Source organism: Balaenoptera musculus, chromosome 1 (assembly GCF_009873245.2).
Source record: "Balaenoptera musculus isolate JJ_BM4_2016_0621 chromosome 1, mBalMus1.pri.v3, whole genome shotgun sequence".
Classification (NCBI taxonomy): domain Eukaryota; kingdom Metazoa; phylum Chordata; class Mammalia; order Artiodactyla; family Balaenopteridae; genus Balaenoptera; species Balaenoptera musculus.
In genome coordinates this window covers 368893-385288 of record NC_045785.1, presented here as the reverse complement: position 1 = coordinate 385288, position 16396 = coordinate 368893, and the positions used below count along the sequence as shown (strand labels likewise).

General features: G+C 59.4%; 2 protein-coding genes across 9 annotated transcripts; one reads left to right on the top strand and one right to left on the bottom strand.

Annotated features, from left to right (window-relative positions):
- The first annotated feature begins 10 nt into the window (after positions 1–10).
- On the top strand, positions 11–12860 carry INTS11 (integrator complex subunit 11). 3 transcript variants are annotated; one of them, XM_036845163.1, is made up of 17 exons: positions 11–160; positions 3033–3130; positions 3479–3552; positions 3864–4092; positions 9120–9218; positions 9306–9340; positions 9615–9723; positions 10214–10278; positions 10446–10635; positions 10799–10882; positions 11302–11391; positions 11498–11660; positions 11772–11879; positions 11969–12030; positions 12101–12243; positions 12328–12457; positions 12541–12860. In XM_036845163.1, the coding sequence occupies exons 1-17, from the start codon at positions 133–135 to the stop codon at positions 12601–12603; spliced, it is 1770 nt and encodes a 589-aa protein (XP_036701058.1). In that variant the 5' UTR covers positions 11–132; the 3' UTR covers positions 12604–12860. The 3 variants fall into 3 exon arrangements, with proteins under 3 accessions (XP_036701058.1, XP_036701052.1, XP_036701042.1); XM_036845157.1 differs by having other exon boundaries at positions 9615–9753; positions 12541–12851; XM_036845147.1 differs by having other exon boundaries at positions 9120–9340; positions 9615–9753.
- PUSL1 (pseudouridine synthase like 1) lies at positions 12759–15947 on the bottom strand. Of its 6 annotated transcripts, none has more exons than XM_036845191.1 (8): positions 15734–15946; positions 15404–15461; positions 15106–15293; positions 14797–14946; positions 14535–14708; positions 13703–13757; positions 13461–13623; positions 12759–13094 (listed from the first exon to the last, which is right to left on the bottom strand). In XM_036845191.1, the coding sequence occupies exons 1-8, from the start codon at positions 15796–15798 to the stop codon at positions 12772–12774; spliced, it is 1176 nt and encodes a 391-aa protein (XP_036701086.1). In that variant the 5' UTR covers positions 15799–15946; the 3' UTR covers positions 12759–12771. The 6 variants fall into 6 exon arrangements, with proteins under 6 accessions (XP_036701086.1, XP_036701069.1, XP_036701093.1 ...); XM_036845218.1 differs by having other exon boundaries at positions 12922–13117; positions 15734–15945; XM_036845174.1 differs by having other exon boundaries at positions 12759–13623; positions 15734–15947.
- Positions 15948–16396: the final 449 nt, after the last annotated feature.

Below are 16396 nucleotides of genomic sequence, written 5' to 3'. Positions count from 1 at the left end.
TGGCGCCTTTGGGGTTGCGCTTGCGCAGTGCGTCGCCGCGAGTCGGAGGCGCATGGCGGCGTCCGGGATGCAGGCGCCAGGGTTTCGTGAGGCAGTGGTGGTCCCGCCGGCTCGCTGAGCGCGCCCGACAGGATGCCCGAGATCAGGGTCACGCCCCTGGGTGAGTGCGGCGCGGCGGGGGAGGAGCGCCCGAAGAAGGCCGGTGGGAGGCTCGGAGGGCCGGGGACCCCGGGACGTGTCGTCCTCGGCGCGCGGCCCCCTGCCCGGAGCCGGTGCTTAGGGCGCCTTTCTTCTGCTTCTGCATCCTCGCCACTTCCTGCCCTTCCACCTCCTCCATCTGTCTCGCGTCCCACTTCCCTGCAGCCTCCGTTTACCCGTTTACCCGTTTGCGGTCCACCCCAAGTCAGCCCTTGTTTTACTTGACCGCCGCAGCGTTAAAAAAAAAAAAACAGCATCCCAAAACTTTGCTTTTTGCAAAAGATGTAAGTGCACAGTTTAAAGGCTCAAACAGTACAGAACAGTGCGAAGGAGGAAAGATCGCTCAGAATCAGAAACAGCTGGGGGTCTCCGTGCACACGTGCCAGGGGCTTTTCGGGAACCTGCCCCCTGCCCTGGCCGTGAGTTGGAAGCATCTTCTCCTAGGGATGTCCCCCGCAGCTCCACATCCTTTCTTTTGTGGTGAGCTCTCCTCAAAGTAGCCCACCCAGCCCCCAGCGTGGACACTGAGCTGTTGACAGCTGCAGTGAACACCCCTGCCCCTGGCCTGCTGGGTCACAGCGCACATCCTACCCCACTAAAGGTGTCGTCACCCCCACGGCCTCTCCTAGCTGTTGGCTCCGGGTCTCCTCTGGCTGCTTCAGCCCCGCGCTCTCCCCGCGCCTGGTTCTTCTCCAGGGGCCTCTGCAGGATCCTCTTTCCAGCCTGACTCTTTCCCAGGTGGCCCCTTTCTCACCGCTCATCCTCTTTTTTTTTTTTTTAAGGTTTATTTATTTATTTATTATTTATTTATTTGATTGCGTTGGGTCTTCATTGTTGGGCGCGGGCTTTCTCTAGTTGTGGCGAGCGGGGTCTACTCTTGGTTGCAGTGCGTGGGCTTCTCATTGTGGTGGCTTCTCTTGTTGTGGAGCACGGGCTCTAGGCACGCGGGCTTCCGTAGTTGTGGCACACGGACTCAGTAGTTGTGGCTCACGGGCTCTAGAGCGCAGGCTCAGTAGTTGTGGCGCACGGGCTTAGTTGCTCCGTCACCGCTCATTCTTGAATGATCCTATCTTTTTACTGCTTCGTCTACCCCAGATCTGCACCTGGGTGTGCCCCCAAGGTCACTCAGCCACAGCACCATCAGAGCAGAACTACTTCTGCTTCACCATCTGCCTTTGCCAGTTTCTGCCTCTCGACCCCCTTGGTCTCTCCCACCACAGGGCCTTTGCACAGCTGCCCCTCTCATCCCAGCTCTCCCTCTCCACCCTGCTCGGAATTCGTCTTCTCTGGGAGGCCTGGAAGTTTGTGTGCCCTTCCCTGCCTTACTTTTCCCCGAGGCGCTGATCTCCCCGAATGCAAGTTTATCTAGGTGGTAATTGTCCGTGTTCTTGGACACACACACACACACACACACACCACACCTGGAACCTAAACTCCCTGCGGCCACGTGTCTCCTTGTTTTCTTCCCACCCTCCTGTGTGTCCCAGGCTCTGTCCCCACCTCTCCTGCCCAGTTCGGGCCACTATCTTTACTCCCTGGGATTGTTGTGGGTGTTCCTGTTGGGAGCAGGCGGCCAGTGCCTCAGAGCTGAGCTCCGGAGTCCGGAAAACTGTCCCTGGCCCCACGCTTAGGAGTCATGTGCCGTGGGCGGATCCCGTGACTTCTGGGACTTCACATCCTTGTCTGTGAAGAGGGGCGGCCCTTCTCCCTCCCACACATATCTGCAGTGCCTCTGAGCGGGGCATGGCTTGGTGCTGGAGGTGCAATAGGAAGCAGGCTGAGACCCTGCCCTCAGGGAGCTCACATCCTGGTGGGGGCAGCAGGCCTGTGAGAGACCTCGAGGCCGCTGTCTGTGGCTGGGCTGCCTGAGGCACACAGGTGAAGCTCGTGGCTGCTCTCACCTGCCGTTGTCACAGGTGACTGAAGCTTCTTGAGGACCAGCTGCAGCCCGCTTTGGGCGGTGGCCTGGTCACCCTGGTGTATGTGGTGCTAACAGAAGGTTCAGAAGGTTCCTTGCAGAGGGAGGCTTGTAGGATCCAAGATGAAAAATAGGTCATTTGCTGTCATCGGGCCTTGTGAGGCTGTGTCCCTTTCCTTCTGGGCCCCCAGACCCTAGAGGAGGTGACAGATGGCCGTATGAGGTGGCCGGGATATGCCCCGCTGGGCCTGGAGCATCTGGGCAGGGCTTGGAGGTCAGGACTGTGGATGGGATTCGGGTTAAGGTCTGGGCTGGGGGTACCTGAGGGGGCCCAGTGGTGGGGCGTCTGCACTGCGGCCACTCTAGTTGGTCATTGCTGAACAGCTAGGGCCATGTTTCCCCGTGGCTGGGCTAAAGCCACATGGTGTCCCTCTGCAGTGGCACCACCAGGAGGTGGCTGGTGGTCACAGCTCAGATGTGGCTCCAGCTAAGGTTTTGGGAGGGGTGGTGAGGCCCCAGGGAGCCCTGGCTTGCCTCTCTTGAGCGCTGGGACCACAGTCCAGCACCCCTTACTCAGCTCCCGGCCTCTAGCCTGTGGGCCCCTGCTGCGAGAGGTGAGAGGCAGGGCCCGCGGCTGGAGGGCTGGAGGCGCCATGGGGAAGGGTCCAAGGTGGCCTTGGTGCCTTGTCCCCTCCCTGTGCGTTTCCCTTGCCCGTGTGCAGAGGTGGCAATGCTTCTCACCTCACACGTCGTCCACACAGCAGCCGCAGAGGGTTCTGCAGGGCCAGGGCCCAGAGGGTCCTTTCGGGGTCTGGAGCAGGCGGCTGGGCCTTGGCCTTGGGGCTGGGGCCATCCTCGCAAGGGCAGTTGCGGGGAGAGGAGCGTGGCGGCCCCTCTCACCCGTCCTCCCATTCAGGGGCTGGCCAGGACGTGGGCCGAAGCTGCATCCTGGTCTCCATTGCGGGCAAGAACGTCATGCTGGATTGCGGGATGCACATGGGCTTCAGCGACGACGTGAGTCCCTCGGGCGGGCGGCTGCCACCCAGCCTGCTCCCTGGCATGACCAACGTGGACCCGGGCCTCGGAGTCTCAGGCTCTGACCCACAGAGGGGGGCAAGGTGGGGCACCGGCGTGGGGCCGGTCTGTACCAGATCGGGGCTGCCGGCTCAGGTACCAGCTGGGCAGCTGACCCCCTCCCTGCACGCTCCGAGGCTCTGAGCCGTTGGCGGTCTCAGTGGGCCTGCAGGGTGGGGATGTGGGGGTCAGGTTCAGCCTGACCCCCGGGGGCCGTGCCCGCAGCCCCAGCTGTCCCAGTGTCTCCTGAGCCCCGGTGGCATCCTGACGCTTCCCCTCCCCCCACAGAGGCGCTTCCCCGACTTTTCTTACATCACCCGCAGCGGCCGGCTGACTGACTTCCTGGACTGCGTGATCATCAGGTGGGCGCCTTCCCCAGGACCCGCCCACCCACCCAAATGGCGACGCCTGATATGTGTCCCCCTGAGCCCCTCCTTGTTCCTCCCTGGAGCGTGAGGCTGACCCCAGAGTCACGGCTTGTTGGTGGCATCGCTAGACGCTCAGGCGCTGAGTCCCAGGACCACAGCGCGCTGTCCCCTCTGCTCCCTCTTGCTCCGCTGCTCTCGGGGCGGCGTCTGGCGCACAGCAGGCCCTCAGCCAGCGAGGAGCGAGGGGACGGGTGCCCCGGGGGGGTGCGGAGGGCCTGCCGGGCTGACCCGTGTTGCTTCCCTAGCCACTTCCACCTGGACCACTGCGGGGCGCTGCCCTACTTCAGCGAGATGGTGGGCTACGACGGGCCCATCTACATGACCCAGCCCACCCAGGCGATCTGCCCCATCCTGCTGGAGGACTACCGCAAGATTGCCGTTGACAAGAAGGGCGAGGCCAACTTCTTCACGTCCCAGATGATCAAGGACTGTATGAAGAAGGTGGTGGCCGTCCACCTCCACCAGACGGTGCAGGTCAGGCCCCCCCCCCACCCCGCTTTGTTGCCGGCGGGGAGCTGCCCAGAGGCGGATGCAGCACTCGGCAGGGCCTCTGCTGCTCCCCGGCTCTGCTTGAGCGCACTGAAGAGGCGGGAGAGGGCACCTGTGCCACGTGAGCACGACGGGGCCGGGGCGGGGGGGCAGGCTGGGCGGGACGCAGACCGGAGTGTGGGCTGTGGCTCGGTGACGGTTGTCCGCGGGCCAGCGAGGAGGCAGGAAAGAGACATCAGATGTGGAGAAATTTATCACAAGGCTCGCGGAGTTGTCTGCTTCTTCTCAGAGTCTGGGTTTTGCTTGTTACCACGTGTCTAACATTTGGGGTCGTCTTATCCTGGTTGAACCTTTTGTCGAGATGAAGTAGTGCATTTCTCCTCAAGGACACTCTTACCTTTGAGCCCACCTTTCTGGTGAACGGGTCACCGTTCCCCCTCCCCCGCCTTTAGTTAGCGTTTGCACGGGGCATCCTTGCCCATCTTTGTACTTTCTCTCTTTCTGCGTCACGTTTTAAGTAGTTTGGGTTTAATCCAGCCTGATAACCGGTCCTGTAGGTGGAGGGTTTGGACTGTATGGGTAATATTTGGGATTTAGCTGTATCCTCCTACCATTTGCTTCTTATTTGTGCTGCCTGTTCTATGCTTTATTTCCTTTATTGCCTTTTTCTGGATTGACTTTTAAAAACTCTATTTCTCCTTTTATTTGGTAAGTAATTAAATATTGTTTTATAATTTTCGTAGTGGTAGAGATTACAAAACACATCCATGACAACACAGCTCTAAGGTACTTGGAGCTTTTGCCTCTTTCCTGGACAATGCAAGAGCCTCAGAGCACCTCAAATGCATTTACTCCTCCCCTGACTCTCTGGCTCTTGTTTCCATGTATTTTAATTCCCTCAGCGTGCGAGACCCCTGGGACCTCACCGCTGATGCTGGTAAAGTCAGATTTGCCAGGCGCCGTCTCTGTTTGCTTTTCCTGCTGTTCCCCTCTACTGCCTGTGTTCTTCACTTTGTATTTGGGATGAAGGACACCATTGTGGATCTGCTGGTGATGAATGCTCTCAAATTTTATTTGTCTGCAAATGTTGAAGACTTTTCCCCTTAGGTTCGGAATTCTAGGGCAGCGTTTACTATCAGTATTTTGAATGTGTCTTCCCATCTGCTGTTTGGAAGAGAATCTTTTCTCTGGCTGCTTGTGGGATTATGTCCTTTCCTGTGGACTTCGGCGGGGTGCTATGCTGGCCCCACCTGTTCTCGTCCTGTTGCGCGTGCTCAGGTTTGAGGCCTCCGGGTCTGCCCATTGCTCTCTCCAGGCCGAATGTAGGTCTTGCTTCTCCAGAGCCTTCATCGTCCTTTTGTCTTTCTGTGCTTCATGCTGGATAGCCTCCACTAGATATTTTAGTTCGTCAATTCTCTTTTTGGTTATATGTAAGTGGTTGTTAAATTTGTCTGTTGAATTCTTTTTTTTAATTGATATATAATTGATTTACAATATTATATGTTATAGGTGGACAACATAGTGATTCACAGGTTTCAAAGGTTATGCTCCATTTATAGTTACTATAAAATATTGGCTATATTCCCTGTAGTACAGTATATCCTCGTAGCTTATTTTGTGTGTAATAGCTTGTACCTCTTAATCCCCCACCTCTGTCTTGCCTTTCCTCTCCTCCTTCTCCCCACTTGTAGTTTGTTCTCTACGTCTGTGACTCTGTTTCCTTTTTGTTACATTCACTAGTTTGTTGTATTTTTTAGATTTCACACATAAGTGATATCATACAGTATTTGTCTTTCTGTCTGACTTATTTCACTTAGCATAATACCTTCCAAGTCCATCCATGTTGCTGTAAATGGCAAGATTTCATTTTTTAATGGCTGAGTAGTATTCCACTGTATATATGTACCACAGCTTCTTTTTTTTTTTTTTTTTAGATTGTTTTTCTTTCGACGTGGAACATCTTTAAAGTCTTTATTGAATTTGTTACAATATTGCTTCTGTTTTTTATGGTTTTTGGTTCTTTAGCCACGAGGCACGTGGGATCTTAGCTCCCCGACCAGGGATCGAACCTACACCCCCTGCACTGGAAGGTGAAGTCTTAACCACTGGACCGCCAGGGAGGTCCCTTTTTCTCCCTCCCCCGCCCCGGCTGCGCTGGGTCTTTGTTGCTCCATGCGGGTTTTTTCTAGTTGTGGTGAGTGGGGCTACTCTTCACTGCGGTGCGTCAGCTTCTCATTGCGGGGGCTTCTCTTGTTACGGAGCACAGGCTCTAGGCACGTGGGCTCAGTAGCTGTGGCTTGCAGGCTCAGTAGTTGTGGCGCATGGGCTTAAGTTGCTCCGCGGCATGTGGGATCTTCCTGGACCAGGGATCGAACCCATGTCCCCTGCATTGGCAGGTGGATCCTTAACCACTGGACCACCAGGGAAGTCCTTGTACCACATCTTCTTTGTCCATTCATTTGTCGATGGTCATTTAGGTTGCTTCCATATCTTGGCTATCGTAAATAGCACTGCAGTGAACGTTGGGGTCCATTTATCTTTTCGAATAATGGTTTTCTCTGGATATATGCCCAGGAGTAGGGTTGCAGGATCATATGGCAACTCTATTTTTAGTTTTTTGAGGAATCTCCATACTGTTCTCTGTAGTGGCTGCACCATTTTACATTCCCACCAACGGTGTAGGACGGTTCCCTTTTCTCCACACCCTCTCCAGCGTTTATTATTTGTAGACTTTTTGATGATGACCATTTTGACCAGTGTGAGGTGGTACCTCATTGTTCTTATTTTTAATTTTTTAGAATTTATTTATTTATTTTATTTTTGGCTGCTTTGGGTTTTCGTTGCTGCGTGCGGGTTTTCTCTAGTTGCGGCGAGCGGGGGCTACTTTTCGTTGAGGTGCGCAGGCCTTTCATTACCATGGCTTCTCTTGTTCTGGAGCACGGGCTCTAGGCGCACGGGCTTCAGTAGTTGTGGCACGTGGGCTCAGTATTTGTGGCTCGCGGGCTCTAGAGCGCAGGCTCAGTAGTTGTGGCACATGGGCTTCGTTGCTCCACGGCATGTGGGATCTTCCCAGACCAGGGCTCGAACCCGTGTCCCCTGCATTGGCAGGTGGATTCTTAACCACTGAGCCACCAGGGAAGCCCCCCTCATTGTAGTTTTGATTTGCATTTCTGTGTTTTTAAAAAAATATATTTTATTTATTTATTTATTTGGTTGCACCTGGTCTTAGTCGCGGCCGGTGGGCTCCTTAGATGTGGCTCGCCTGCTCCTTAGTTGCAGCACATGTGCTCCTTAGTTGTGGCCAGCGGGCTCCTTAGTTGTGGCATGCAAACTCTTAGTTGCGGCATGCATGTGGGGTCTAGTTCCCTGATCAGGGATCGAACCCAGGCCCCCTGCATTGGGAGCTCGGATTCTAAACCACTGTGCCATCAGGGAAGTCCCTGCATTTCTGTATTAATTAGTGGTGTTGAGCATCTTTTCATGTGCCTCTTGGTCATCTGTATGTCTGTTTAGATCTTCCTTCCATTTTTTGATTGGGTTGTTTGTTTTTTTGATATGGCGCTGCATGAGCTGTTTGTATATTTTGGAGATTAATACGCTTTTGGTTACATCATACGCAGATGTTTTCTCCTATTCTGTAGGTTGTCTTTGTTTTGTTTATGGTTTCCTTTGCTGTGTAAAAGTTTGTTTGTTTTGTTTTTTTTTTAATAACAGAGAATCCTTTTTTAAAAAAATTAATTAATTATTTACTTGGTTATGCCGGGTCTTAACTTGTGGCAGGTGGGCTCCTTAGTTGCAGCTCGCCAGCTCCTTAGTTGTGGCGTGTGAACTCTTAGTTGCGGCATGGATGGGGGATCTAGTTCCCCGACCAGGGATCGAACCCGGTTCCCCTGCATTGGGAGCGCGGAGTCTTAACCACTGTGCCACCAGGGAAGTCCCTGTGCAAAAGCTTTTAATTTAATTAGGTTCCATTTGTTTGTTTTTATTTCCATTACTGTAGGAGGTGGATCCAAAAAAAATACCGTTGCTATTTATGTCAGAGTGTTCTGCCTATGTTTTCTTCTAGGAGTTTTATAGTATTTGGTCTTACATTTAGGTCTTTAATCCATTTTGAGTTTATTTTCGTGTATGGTGTTAGAGAATGTTCTAATTTCATTCTTTTATATGTAGCTGTCCAGTTTTCCTAGCACTATTTATTGAAGAAACTGTCTTTTCTCCATTGTATATTCTTGTCTCTTTTGTCATAGATTAATTGACCATAGGTGCGTGGGTTTATTCCTGGGCTTTCTGTCCTGTTCCATTGATCTATATTTCTGTTTTTGTGCCAGTACCATACTATTTTGATTACTGTAGCTTTGTAGTATACTCTGAAGTCAGGGAGCCTGATTGTTCCAGCTCCGATTTCCTTTACCATGCAGTTTTGATGACTGTAGCTTTGTAGTATAAAGTCAGGGAGCGTGATTCCTTCAGCTCCGTTTTTTGTTAGGATTCTTGTGGCTATTTGGCATCTTTTGTGTTTCCACACAAATTTTAAAATTATTTGTTTCAGTTCTGTGAAAAATGCCACTGGTATTTTGATAAGGATTACATTGAATATATAGGTTGCCTGGGATAGTATGGCTCTTTTGAATCCTTAACTTGGGTTATTATAGTCTCTGGTTTTACAGTTTCCACTGTTTTTAATAGTTTCTAGTTTTTTGCCAACATTCTTAATTCTTTCTCTCTCTGAAAATTTTAATCACAATCCTTTTAAAGCCTGTGTCTGAAAACTCCAGGAGCCCTGTATCTGCTTCTCTGGACTGTTGTTCCTCTTCTTTCCATCCCTATTGTCTCATCTCTTGTGTCTGCTTTTGATTGAGAACTGGATGTCGTGTATGAAAAAACAGGGATGATGAAAGGCTAGAATGATGTCATCAACTTGCGCCCACCACTGCCCCAGGCTCCACCTCCCTGCCCCTCTGCCCTCTGCTCGGCACAGCCTGCAGACCTGAGGTCAGCCCTCTTTTCTGTAGGTGGACGATGAGCTGGAAATCAAGGCTTACTATGCGGGCCACGTGCTGGGGGCGGCCATGTTCCAGATTAAAGTGGGCTCAGAGTCTGTGGTGTACACGGTCAGTGGAAGCACTCGGGGCACAGGAAGGGCTGGCTGGCCGGGCAGAGGAAGGAGGCACCCTCCTCATTGCCACATTCTTTGCCAGGGAGATTATAACATGACCCCAGACCGGCATTTGGGGTAAGTAGGCCAGTACATTTGTTTCATCCTATTGGGCGGGTCCCCCCAGGGGTACAGGGACCCTGAGGGGTGTGCCGGCTTCCGGAGCCGTCTGCGGGTCATTGTCCCCGGGTGTTCTCCTGTCCCCTCAAGTGCTGCCTGTGTCATTCGACGGCGGCCTGGGCCTGTGCAGAGGAGGCAGGCTGCCTGCTGGAGGGTCCAGGAGGGCCATGGCTGTGTACAGCCTCGCCACCGTGTGGACTGTCCACTCTGGCCACACACCCCTGTGTTCTAGAGCCGCCTGGATTGACAAGTGCCGCCCCAACCTGCTCATCACAGAATCCACGTACGCCACCACCATCCGAGACTCTAAGCGCTGCCGGGAGCGAGACTTCCTAAAGAAGGTCCATGAGACCGTGGAGCGTGGCGGGAAGGTAGCTGGTGGGCGGCGGGTGCCCCAGGCGGGGCTGGCTGTGTGCCTCTGGCCACGCTGCACGGGTCTTTCGGCTGCCCCGGCATGTGGTCAGGGGCAGGGGTGCTGTGTTCTGGGCACAGAGAGAGGAAGGTTTGCTCAGCACTGGGAAGACAAATTCCCCTGAAGACCCTTTAGCGGGGGCTCATCTACCGCTCGTGTCTCAGATCCCAGTGAAGGGCTGGCCAGAGCGTCCACCATCGTCACTGCTGGGCAGGCTGTGCTGGGACAGAATGTGGGGGCTGCCGCAGTCTGCATGGGGCCTCCGGCCATCAGAGCTGCTGGCAGGGCTGCTCTTCTCAGAAGGTGGCCACAGGGAGCCACTGTCCGCCACTGTGCACAGCTGTGGACTCGGTGGCTGGGCGGCGTGGCCAGGGGTTTCTCCCGAGCTGGCCTCCCACCCCCACCCCCACCCCCTGCAGGTGCTGATCCCCGTGTTTGCGCTGGGCCGCGCTCAGGAGCTCTGCATCCTGCTGGAGACCTTCTGGTAGGTGTGGCCGGGACGGTCTCTGGAGGCCCTGCCCTGCTGGCTGTGGGGTGAGAGAGGGTGGGGAGCGCCCTTCCTGGCACTGGACCCAGCCCAGGCTGAGGGCACATGGGGGCTGCAGGCCAGCCCTGCCCCGGCAGCCTCCCCACCAGCCCCGTCCTCCACAGGGAGCGCATGGACCTGAAGGCCCCCATCTACTTCTCCACGGGCCTGACGGAGAAGGCCAACCACTACTACAAGCTCTTCATCCCCTGGACCAACCAGAAGATCCGGAAGACCTTTGTGCAGAGGAACATGTTTGAGTTCAAGCACATCAAGGCCTTCGATCGGGCGTTTGCCGACAGCCCGGGCCCCATGGTGCGGCCCAGTGCCGGCTGGGGGTGGGGTTCTGCTGGGCCGGGGCCCTGCCAGCAAGTCGCGCAGGGGAGCGGGGCGCCTCTGTGCCGGGAAGACCAGCGGTCAGAAGGCTGAGGGCAGGGGGGCATCTGATGCCCTGACTGTCCCCACACCTGCCCCGAAGGTCGTGTTTGCCACCCCGGGGATGCTGCATGCCGGCCAGTCCCTACAGATCTTCAGGAAGTGGGCAGGGAACGAGAAGAACATGGTGAGGGGTCTGGGCTCCAGGGCCGGTTCCCTGGAGGGCTGGTGAGGTTGAGGGGCAGGGGCTCCCCCTGGCTGGGGGGATGTTGCTGCTGTCAGGAGGAGGAGGAGGAGGCTTAGTACCGTGGGGACTGGTGTCGGACCCAGGCTCAGACTCTTGCTGTGTCTTGGCCCGTCTGCACCAGGCAAGAAAGCCCCCGGCTTCCTGAGTAGCCGTCACGGGGGTCAGGCCTGGGCGGGCTTGTGCTGAGACCCCTGAGCCTGCCTTGGTCTGCAGTGGGGCCTGGAAGGGGGAGGGGCCTCCCCCAAGGGTTTGGGTTCAGGTGGGCAGAGGGCCGGGTGGGGGGAGCATCCCGGGAGGAAGCCCCGAGGTGGTAGGCAGGGGGTGCAGGGGAGCTGCTCGTCCGTCCATCCCTCCTGCAGGTCATCATGCCCGGCTACTGCGTGCAGGGCACCGTGGGCCACAAGATCCTCAGCGGGCAGCGCAAGCTGGAGATGGAGGGGCGGCAGGTGGTGAGTCCTCACCCTCCCTCACCAGCTCTGTGGACCCTCTTTGGGGGGGGGGGCGGCCCTCGGAGCCACCGCCTGTGCTGATGGCTTGCCTGCCGTGATGCCGCAGCTGGAGGTCAAGATGCAGGTGGAGTACATGTCCTTCAGCGCCCACGCGGACGCCAAGGGCATCATGCAGCTGGTGGGTCAGGCGGAGCCGGAGAACGTGCTGTTGGTGCACGGCGAGGCCAAGAAGATGGAGTTTCTGAAGCAGAAGATCGAGCAGGAATTCCGTAGGCAGCCCAGGCCAGGGCGGGCTGGGTGATACGGAGGGTATGCGGGCAGGGTTGGTGCAGGCGGGGCCCGCCAGCCTGGACTGAGGTTCTCTCCACACCCTGGCCCAGGGGTCAGCTGCTACATGCCGGCCAACGGCGAGACGGTGACGCTGCCCACGAGCCCCAGCATCCCCGTGGGCGTCTCGCTGGGGCTGCTGAAGCGGGAGATGGCGCAGGGTGAGCGGCCGGGCCCGCTGAGCGGGGGCGGGGCGGCTGCTGGGCAGGTGGCCCCGCTGACAGCTCCGACCGCTGCCCCTTCCCCACAGGGCTGCTCCCTGACGCCAAGAAGCCCCGGCTCTTGCATGGCACCCTGATCATGAAGGACAGTGTGAGTGCCCACCATCACTGGGGGCGGTGGGGGCCGCCCCCGCCGTCCCTGACCTGCCCTTGCCCCACAGAACTTCCGGCTTGTGTCCTCAGAGCAGGCCCTCAAGGAGCTGGGCCTGGCCGAGCACCAGCTGCGCTTCACCTGCCGTGTGCACCTGCACGACACGCGCAAAGAGCAGGAGACAGCCGTGCGCGTGTACAGCCACCTGAAGAGGTAGACGCGGCGGCCACGCCTTCCGGACCTGGGGGCGGGGTGCCGGGGGGGCGCCGAGCAGGGGCTCACCGTGCCTCCCCGCAGCGTCCTCAAGGACCACTGCGTGCAGCACCTTCCTGACGGCTCCGTGACCGTGGAGTCCATCCTCATTCAGGCCGCTGCCCACTCGGAGGACCCAGGCACCAAGGTGCTGCTGGTCTCCTGGACCTACCAGGTAAGGTGAGGGACTGGTGGGGTCACCCCGTTACCCTGGGCTGCCTCACCGGGACCAACGGCCCCTCTTGCCTGTGGCTGTAGGACGAGGAGCTGGGAAGCTATCTCACATCTCTGCTCAAGAAGGGCCTGCCCCAGGCCAGCTGAGGCCCCGCTGCCAGGACCGCGTGCACCCTGGGTCTTCCCCGTGTCCTCAGGTGTGGAGCCCACAGCTGGCTGCGACCCTCATCTGTGCAGAGACCATGGTGCCACACACCTGCCCGAGTGGCTGCTTTTGGCCGAAGAAAGAAACGGACCTGGGGGGCTTTTCACTTTTTATTTCTGCTCCTGGGCTCCCAGGAGATGGGGGTGGGGCTCCCGGGGTGTTGATTTCCAGTAAAAACCACCACGGGCTGTTTGCGTGTCTCGCTTTCCGGTGCTTGCGCTTGTCTCCTGCGCCCCACCTCTGGCAGCCCACCCGGGCAGGCGGGGACTTGCGGCAGGTCCAGGCTGACAGGAGGCAGGGGCCTGCCGTGGTCCGTGTGTGATGCACGGTGGTGTACAGAGCTGGGAGCGTCCAGCAGCTGGGCCTAGCGTGCCACGGCTGCCCTGACCTTGCTGCGTATCAGGGGTCACCTGTGACCTCCGTGCTGTGGACTCTGAGGGCACATAGAGGCAGGACCTGTGAACAGACCCCAGGTCATCCTGGGGGCGTGACAGTCTCTGCAGGGGCCAGGCCAGAGCCTTCAGCAGGACTGCAGAGCCCCCTGCCTTCGCCCCAGAGTTCAAGCCCCTCTCTACCCTCTGCTGCCTTCTGGAACGCCCTCTCAGCCTCCCTCCCCACATGGCCAGGCTGGGGCTTGGGCTGCTGGGCTCTGGCTTTCCTCTCGGCCACAGGCTGGAGTCCCAGCTGCTGGGACAGCACTGCCCCTGAGAGCCCCTCCCGCGGCAAGGACTCAGCCTTGGGAGGGGGCCGTCAGTCAACAGGGTACAAGCAGGGACTTCTCCACGCCACCACCTCTTACCGAAGCCCTCGTAGAGCACCGCCTTCAGGAACAAGCCGTGGGCGGGAGCCACACGGCTCTGGTGCCTGCCCAGGGGGTCCTGGCTCTCCAGAATCACCTTCACCTGAGCAGGCATCAAAGCCCCCAGCCCCACGGCCACCAGCACAGATGTCATTCTCCGCACCTGTGACCCAAGGTGAAGACTGCTGCAGCCACCTGAGCCCCAGGCCCCACCCCCGGCAGGGCCCCAGGACACAGCCCACCTGTCTGTATAGGAAGGACTGGCTCTCAAACTCCAGGCTCCAGAACCGCAACCGCCTGGGGACACAGGCGTCCATGAGGTCTGCGCCTCAGGGCAGCCTCAACCCTCCAGTGTGGTCTCCCCGCGTCCCACCCCAGGGGCCCCCACCTACTCCCCCCCCAACCCCTTGTAGATGAAACCGGTGGAAGGGAGACTAAAGCCAGAGGACTGCTGCTTGGGAGCGGGGACAGCAGCGCCTCCGGGGTCTTGGCTGCAGGAGGAGGCCGAGGTCCTGGCGTGGGCTCGGGGGCGGCGAGGGAGGTGGTGTGGCCAGCTCCTCTCCCAGGGACTCAGGCCCTGAGGCTTGGGCTCCTTAGCAGGAGTCGGAGGCTTGGAAGCTGGCTGTGCAAAGTTCCTCCTCCCTTCAGTGCTGGGCCTAAGTGGGAAGGCTCTGGAAGTCAGTAGCTGCGGTCTGGCCGGAGGCCCCTGGGACAGTGCTGGGGGCAGTGGAACCAACCCCCTGCCAGCCTGGGCCCGAACCACTGGCCTGGTGCTTCTCCCCCAGTGGAGTCTTTCCACCGACCGCCTGGATCCATCCACGAGGCAGTGAGCTTGGCAGGGCAGGCAGCCTTCTCTGCCCTCTGCCCCCCCGGCCTGGCAGGACCCTAGCCCAGGGGAGGGCACAGCTGCAGGCTCACGGGTGTTGGGGCCACACCACTCGGCTGACCGGCACCTCCTTCTCCCCCAAGGCTGGACAGGTGCCCAGGGAGCCCCCAGTGCACCACCAGGGAAGGTGCTGGAACTAAATCCAGCCTTTGCAGCCTCCAGACCAGGGTGTAGGCTGCCCTTCTCACCTGCTCTCCTCGGGGAGGACAAAGGGGCTGCCGGCAGGGTCGGGGGACACGGAGGCTCGGCGCAGGGTGCGCACCGGGCTGGTGGCCGGGCTGCCCGCCGACTGGAAGGCCCTGAAATCATGTGTCCCCAGGAGGTGCTGGGCGGCCTCCCGCATGGCAGCCACGTCTAAGCAGCTGCAGGGAGCCAGGTGAGTGGTCAGGAGCGAATGGCCGGCCAGGCGAGCCTGGCAAACCCCTCAGGCTCACTTTCACACCCACTCACTCAGCCCGAAGCGCCCAGCACCGGTTTCGTTCAAACACGGGCAGCTGGTCAGGCCTGCGGCAGCCGGTAACCAGGCGGTACAGGTAGGTCCTGGACGTGGCTGCGTGGCGGGCATGGAAGTGGCTGGGCACACGGAAGGCCTGCAGTACCCTGTGGGAACAAGGCCAGGAATAACCCCCTGCCCCGTCCATGTGACACCCTGGCATCTCTGCCATCACCCCCAAGGAGTTCTGTCCAGATACAGAGTCCTTCTTCACCTCCCGCCTCCACCATAGTGGACGAGTTACGGGAGAGCAGAGAGGTGCTTACCGGATGGCCGGGTGCCTCAGGTGGGTGTTGAGGGCTTCCATCAGGACTTCAGGGGAGAAGGGGGGCAGGCCTGAGCGGCGCTGGACGTCCAGGTGCGCCGCGTTGCTCAGGGCATGGACCCCAGCATCCGTGCGGCTGGAGATAGTGAACTTTACCGGCACCACCGAGTTCAGCCGCTCTGCGGCCTCCTGAGGGGGGTGGGGGGGCGCACAGAGGCCGCGGGCGGGGCTCCCATCTGCCCCTCCCCCGGGTCGCCCTCCTCCCTCCCCCCTCCCTGGCGCGGGCCGGCGGAGCTCACCTCCAGGTAGTTCTGGACTCCGATGGCGTGCTGGGCGCCCCTGACTGCCGCGACCCCGCTGTGGGCAGGGCGGGCGGCGGTTAGGGCGCGAGGCCGCCCCGCCCCGCCCCGCCCCGGACCCCGCCCGTCCCGTCTTCTGCGGCCAAAGGCGGCCGTTTCATCCCCGGAAGGCCGGGGCCCGAGGCCGGAGGTGCGGGCCCTAAACTTAGCTCCCTCCAACCCCTCGGGCGCCGGCCGTCGGCTGCTCTCCGGCTCGAGCTCGCGTGCTCCCCGCGGCGCCGGGCTACACGAGGGGATTGCGGGCACGGGTGGGAGGCCCAGAGAACGTACTTAAAGTCCGTGCCCAAATACTGGAAGTACACGAGGTAGCGCGCCCGCACTAAGCCCGCGCCCATGGCCAGGCCGGACCCGGCATCGGGGCAGGCGGAGGGCCAGGCGGAACCGGACGCCGCGGAGCGCCAGGCGGACTGGGACGGCACGTGGGGCTGCGCCCGCGCGCGCCCGCGCACCCAGCCTGGTCACGCCCCCCCCACCCCCAGCCGCTCCCGCGCCTGCGCCTGGGCTTTCGCCCCACCCAGGCAGCCTCGCTTGGCCGCCCAGGGCGGGGGGCGGAGGCGGGGCCAGACTTAGGGAGCGGGTGCAAAGTGCCGACCCAGGGGAGACAGCCCCACGCAGACTCGCACGTTCCCGCGGCCACTCGCCCCCCCCCATCCTCCCGCCGCAGTCCGGCCGAGCGCTTGTTGCCAATCCCCCAGGTTGCCTAATGGCCGGATCGCTGGAACGCGCGGGGCCCGACGGCCCCCGCGGCTGTTGCTGGGCCCACCCACACTTCTGACCGCCTGCCCGAAGGGGGCGGGACGTCGGGGCGTTTGGCGACGCTCCCCGGCGGTGACAGCTGGCGGCGAGCGCGGGCGGAGGACTTTGGCGACGTTCCCCGGCGGTGACAGCGGACGGCGCGCGCGGGCGGCGGACTTTGGCGACGCTCCCCGGCGG

What these genes read in the sequence shown, in the direction of transcription:
- INTS11 (XM_036845147.1), top strand. Translation starts at nt 133, where the DNA reads ATGCCCGAGATCAGGGTCACGCCCCTGG. An exon ending in ACCTCCACCAGACGGTGCAG is followed by an intron (nt 4,093 to 9,119) that starts GTCAGGCCCCCC and finishes TCTTTTCTGTAG; the next exon opens with GTGGACGATGAGCTGGAAAT. An exon ending in AGATGGAGGGGCGGCAGGTG is followed by an intron (nt 11,392 to 11,497) that starts GTGAGTCCTCAC and finishes GTGATGCCGCAG; the next exon opens with CTGGAGGTCAAGATGCAGGT.
- PUSL1 (XM_036845174.1), bottom strand. Translation starts at nt 15,798, where the DNA reads ATGGGCGCGGGCTTAGTGCGGGCGCGCTACCTCGTGTACTTCCAGTAT. An exon ending in TATTTGGGCACGGACTTTAA is followed by an intron (nt 15,462 to 15,733) that starts GTACGTTCTCTG and finishes CCCTGCCCACAG; the next exon opens with CGGGGTCGCGGCAGTCAGGG. An exon ending in GAGTCCAGAACTACCTGGAG is followed by an intron (nt 15,294 to 15,403) that starts GTGAGCTCCGCC and finishes CACCCCCCTCAG; the next exon opens with GAGGCCGCAGAGCGGCTGAA.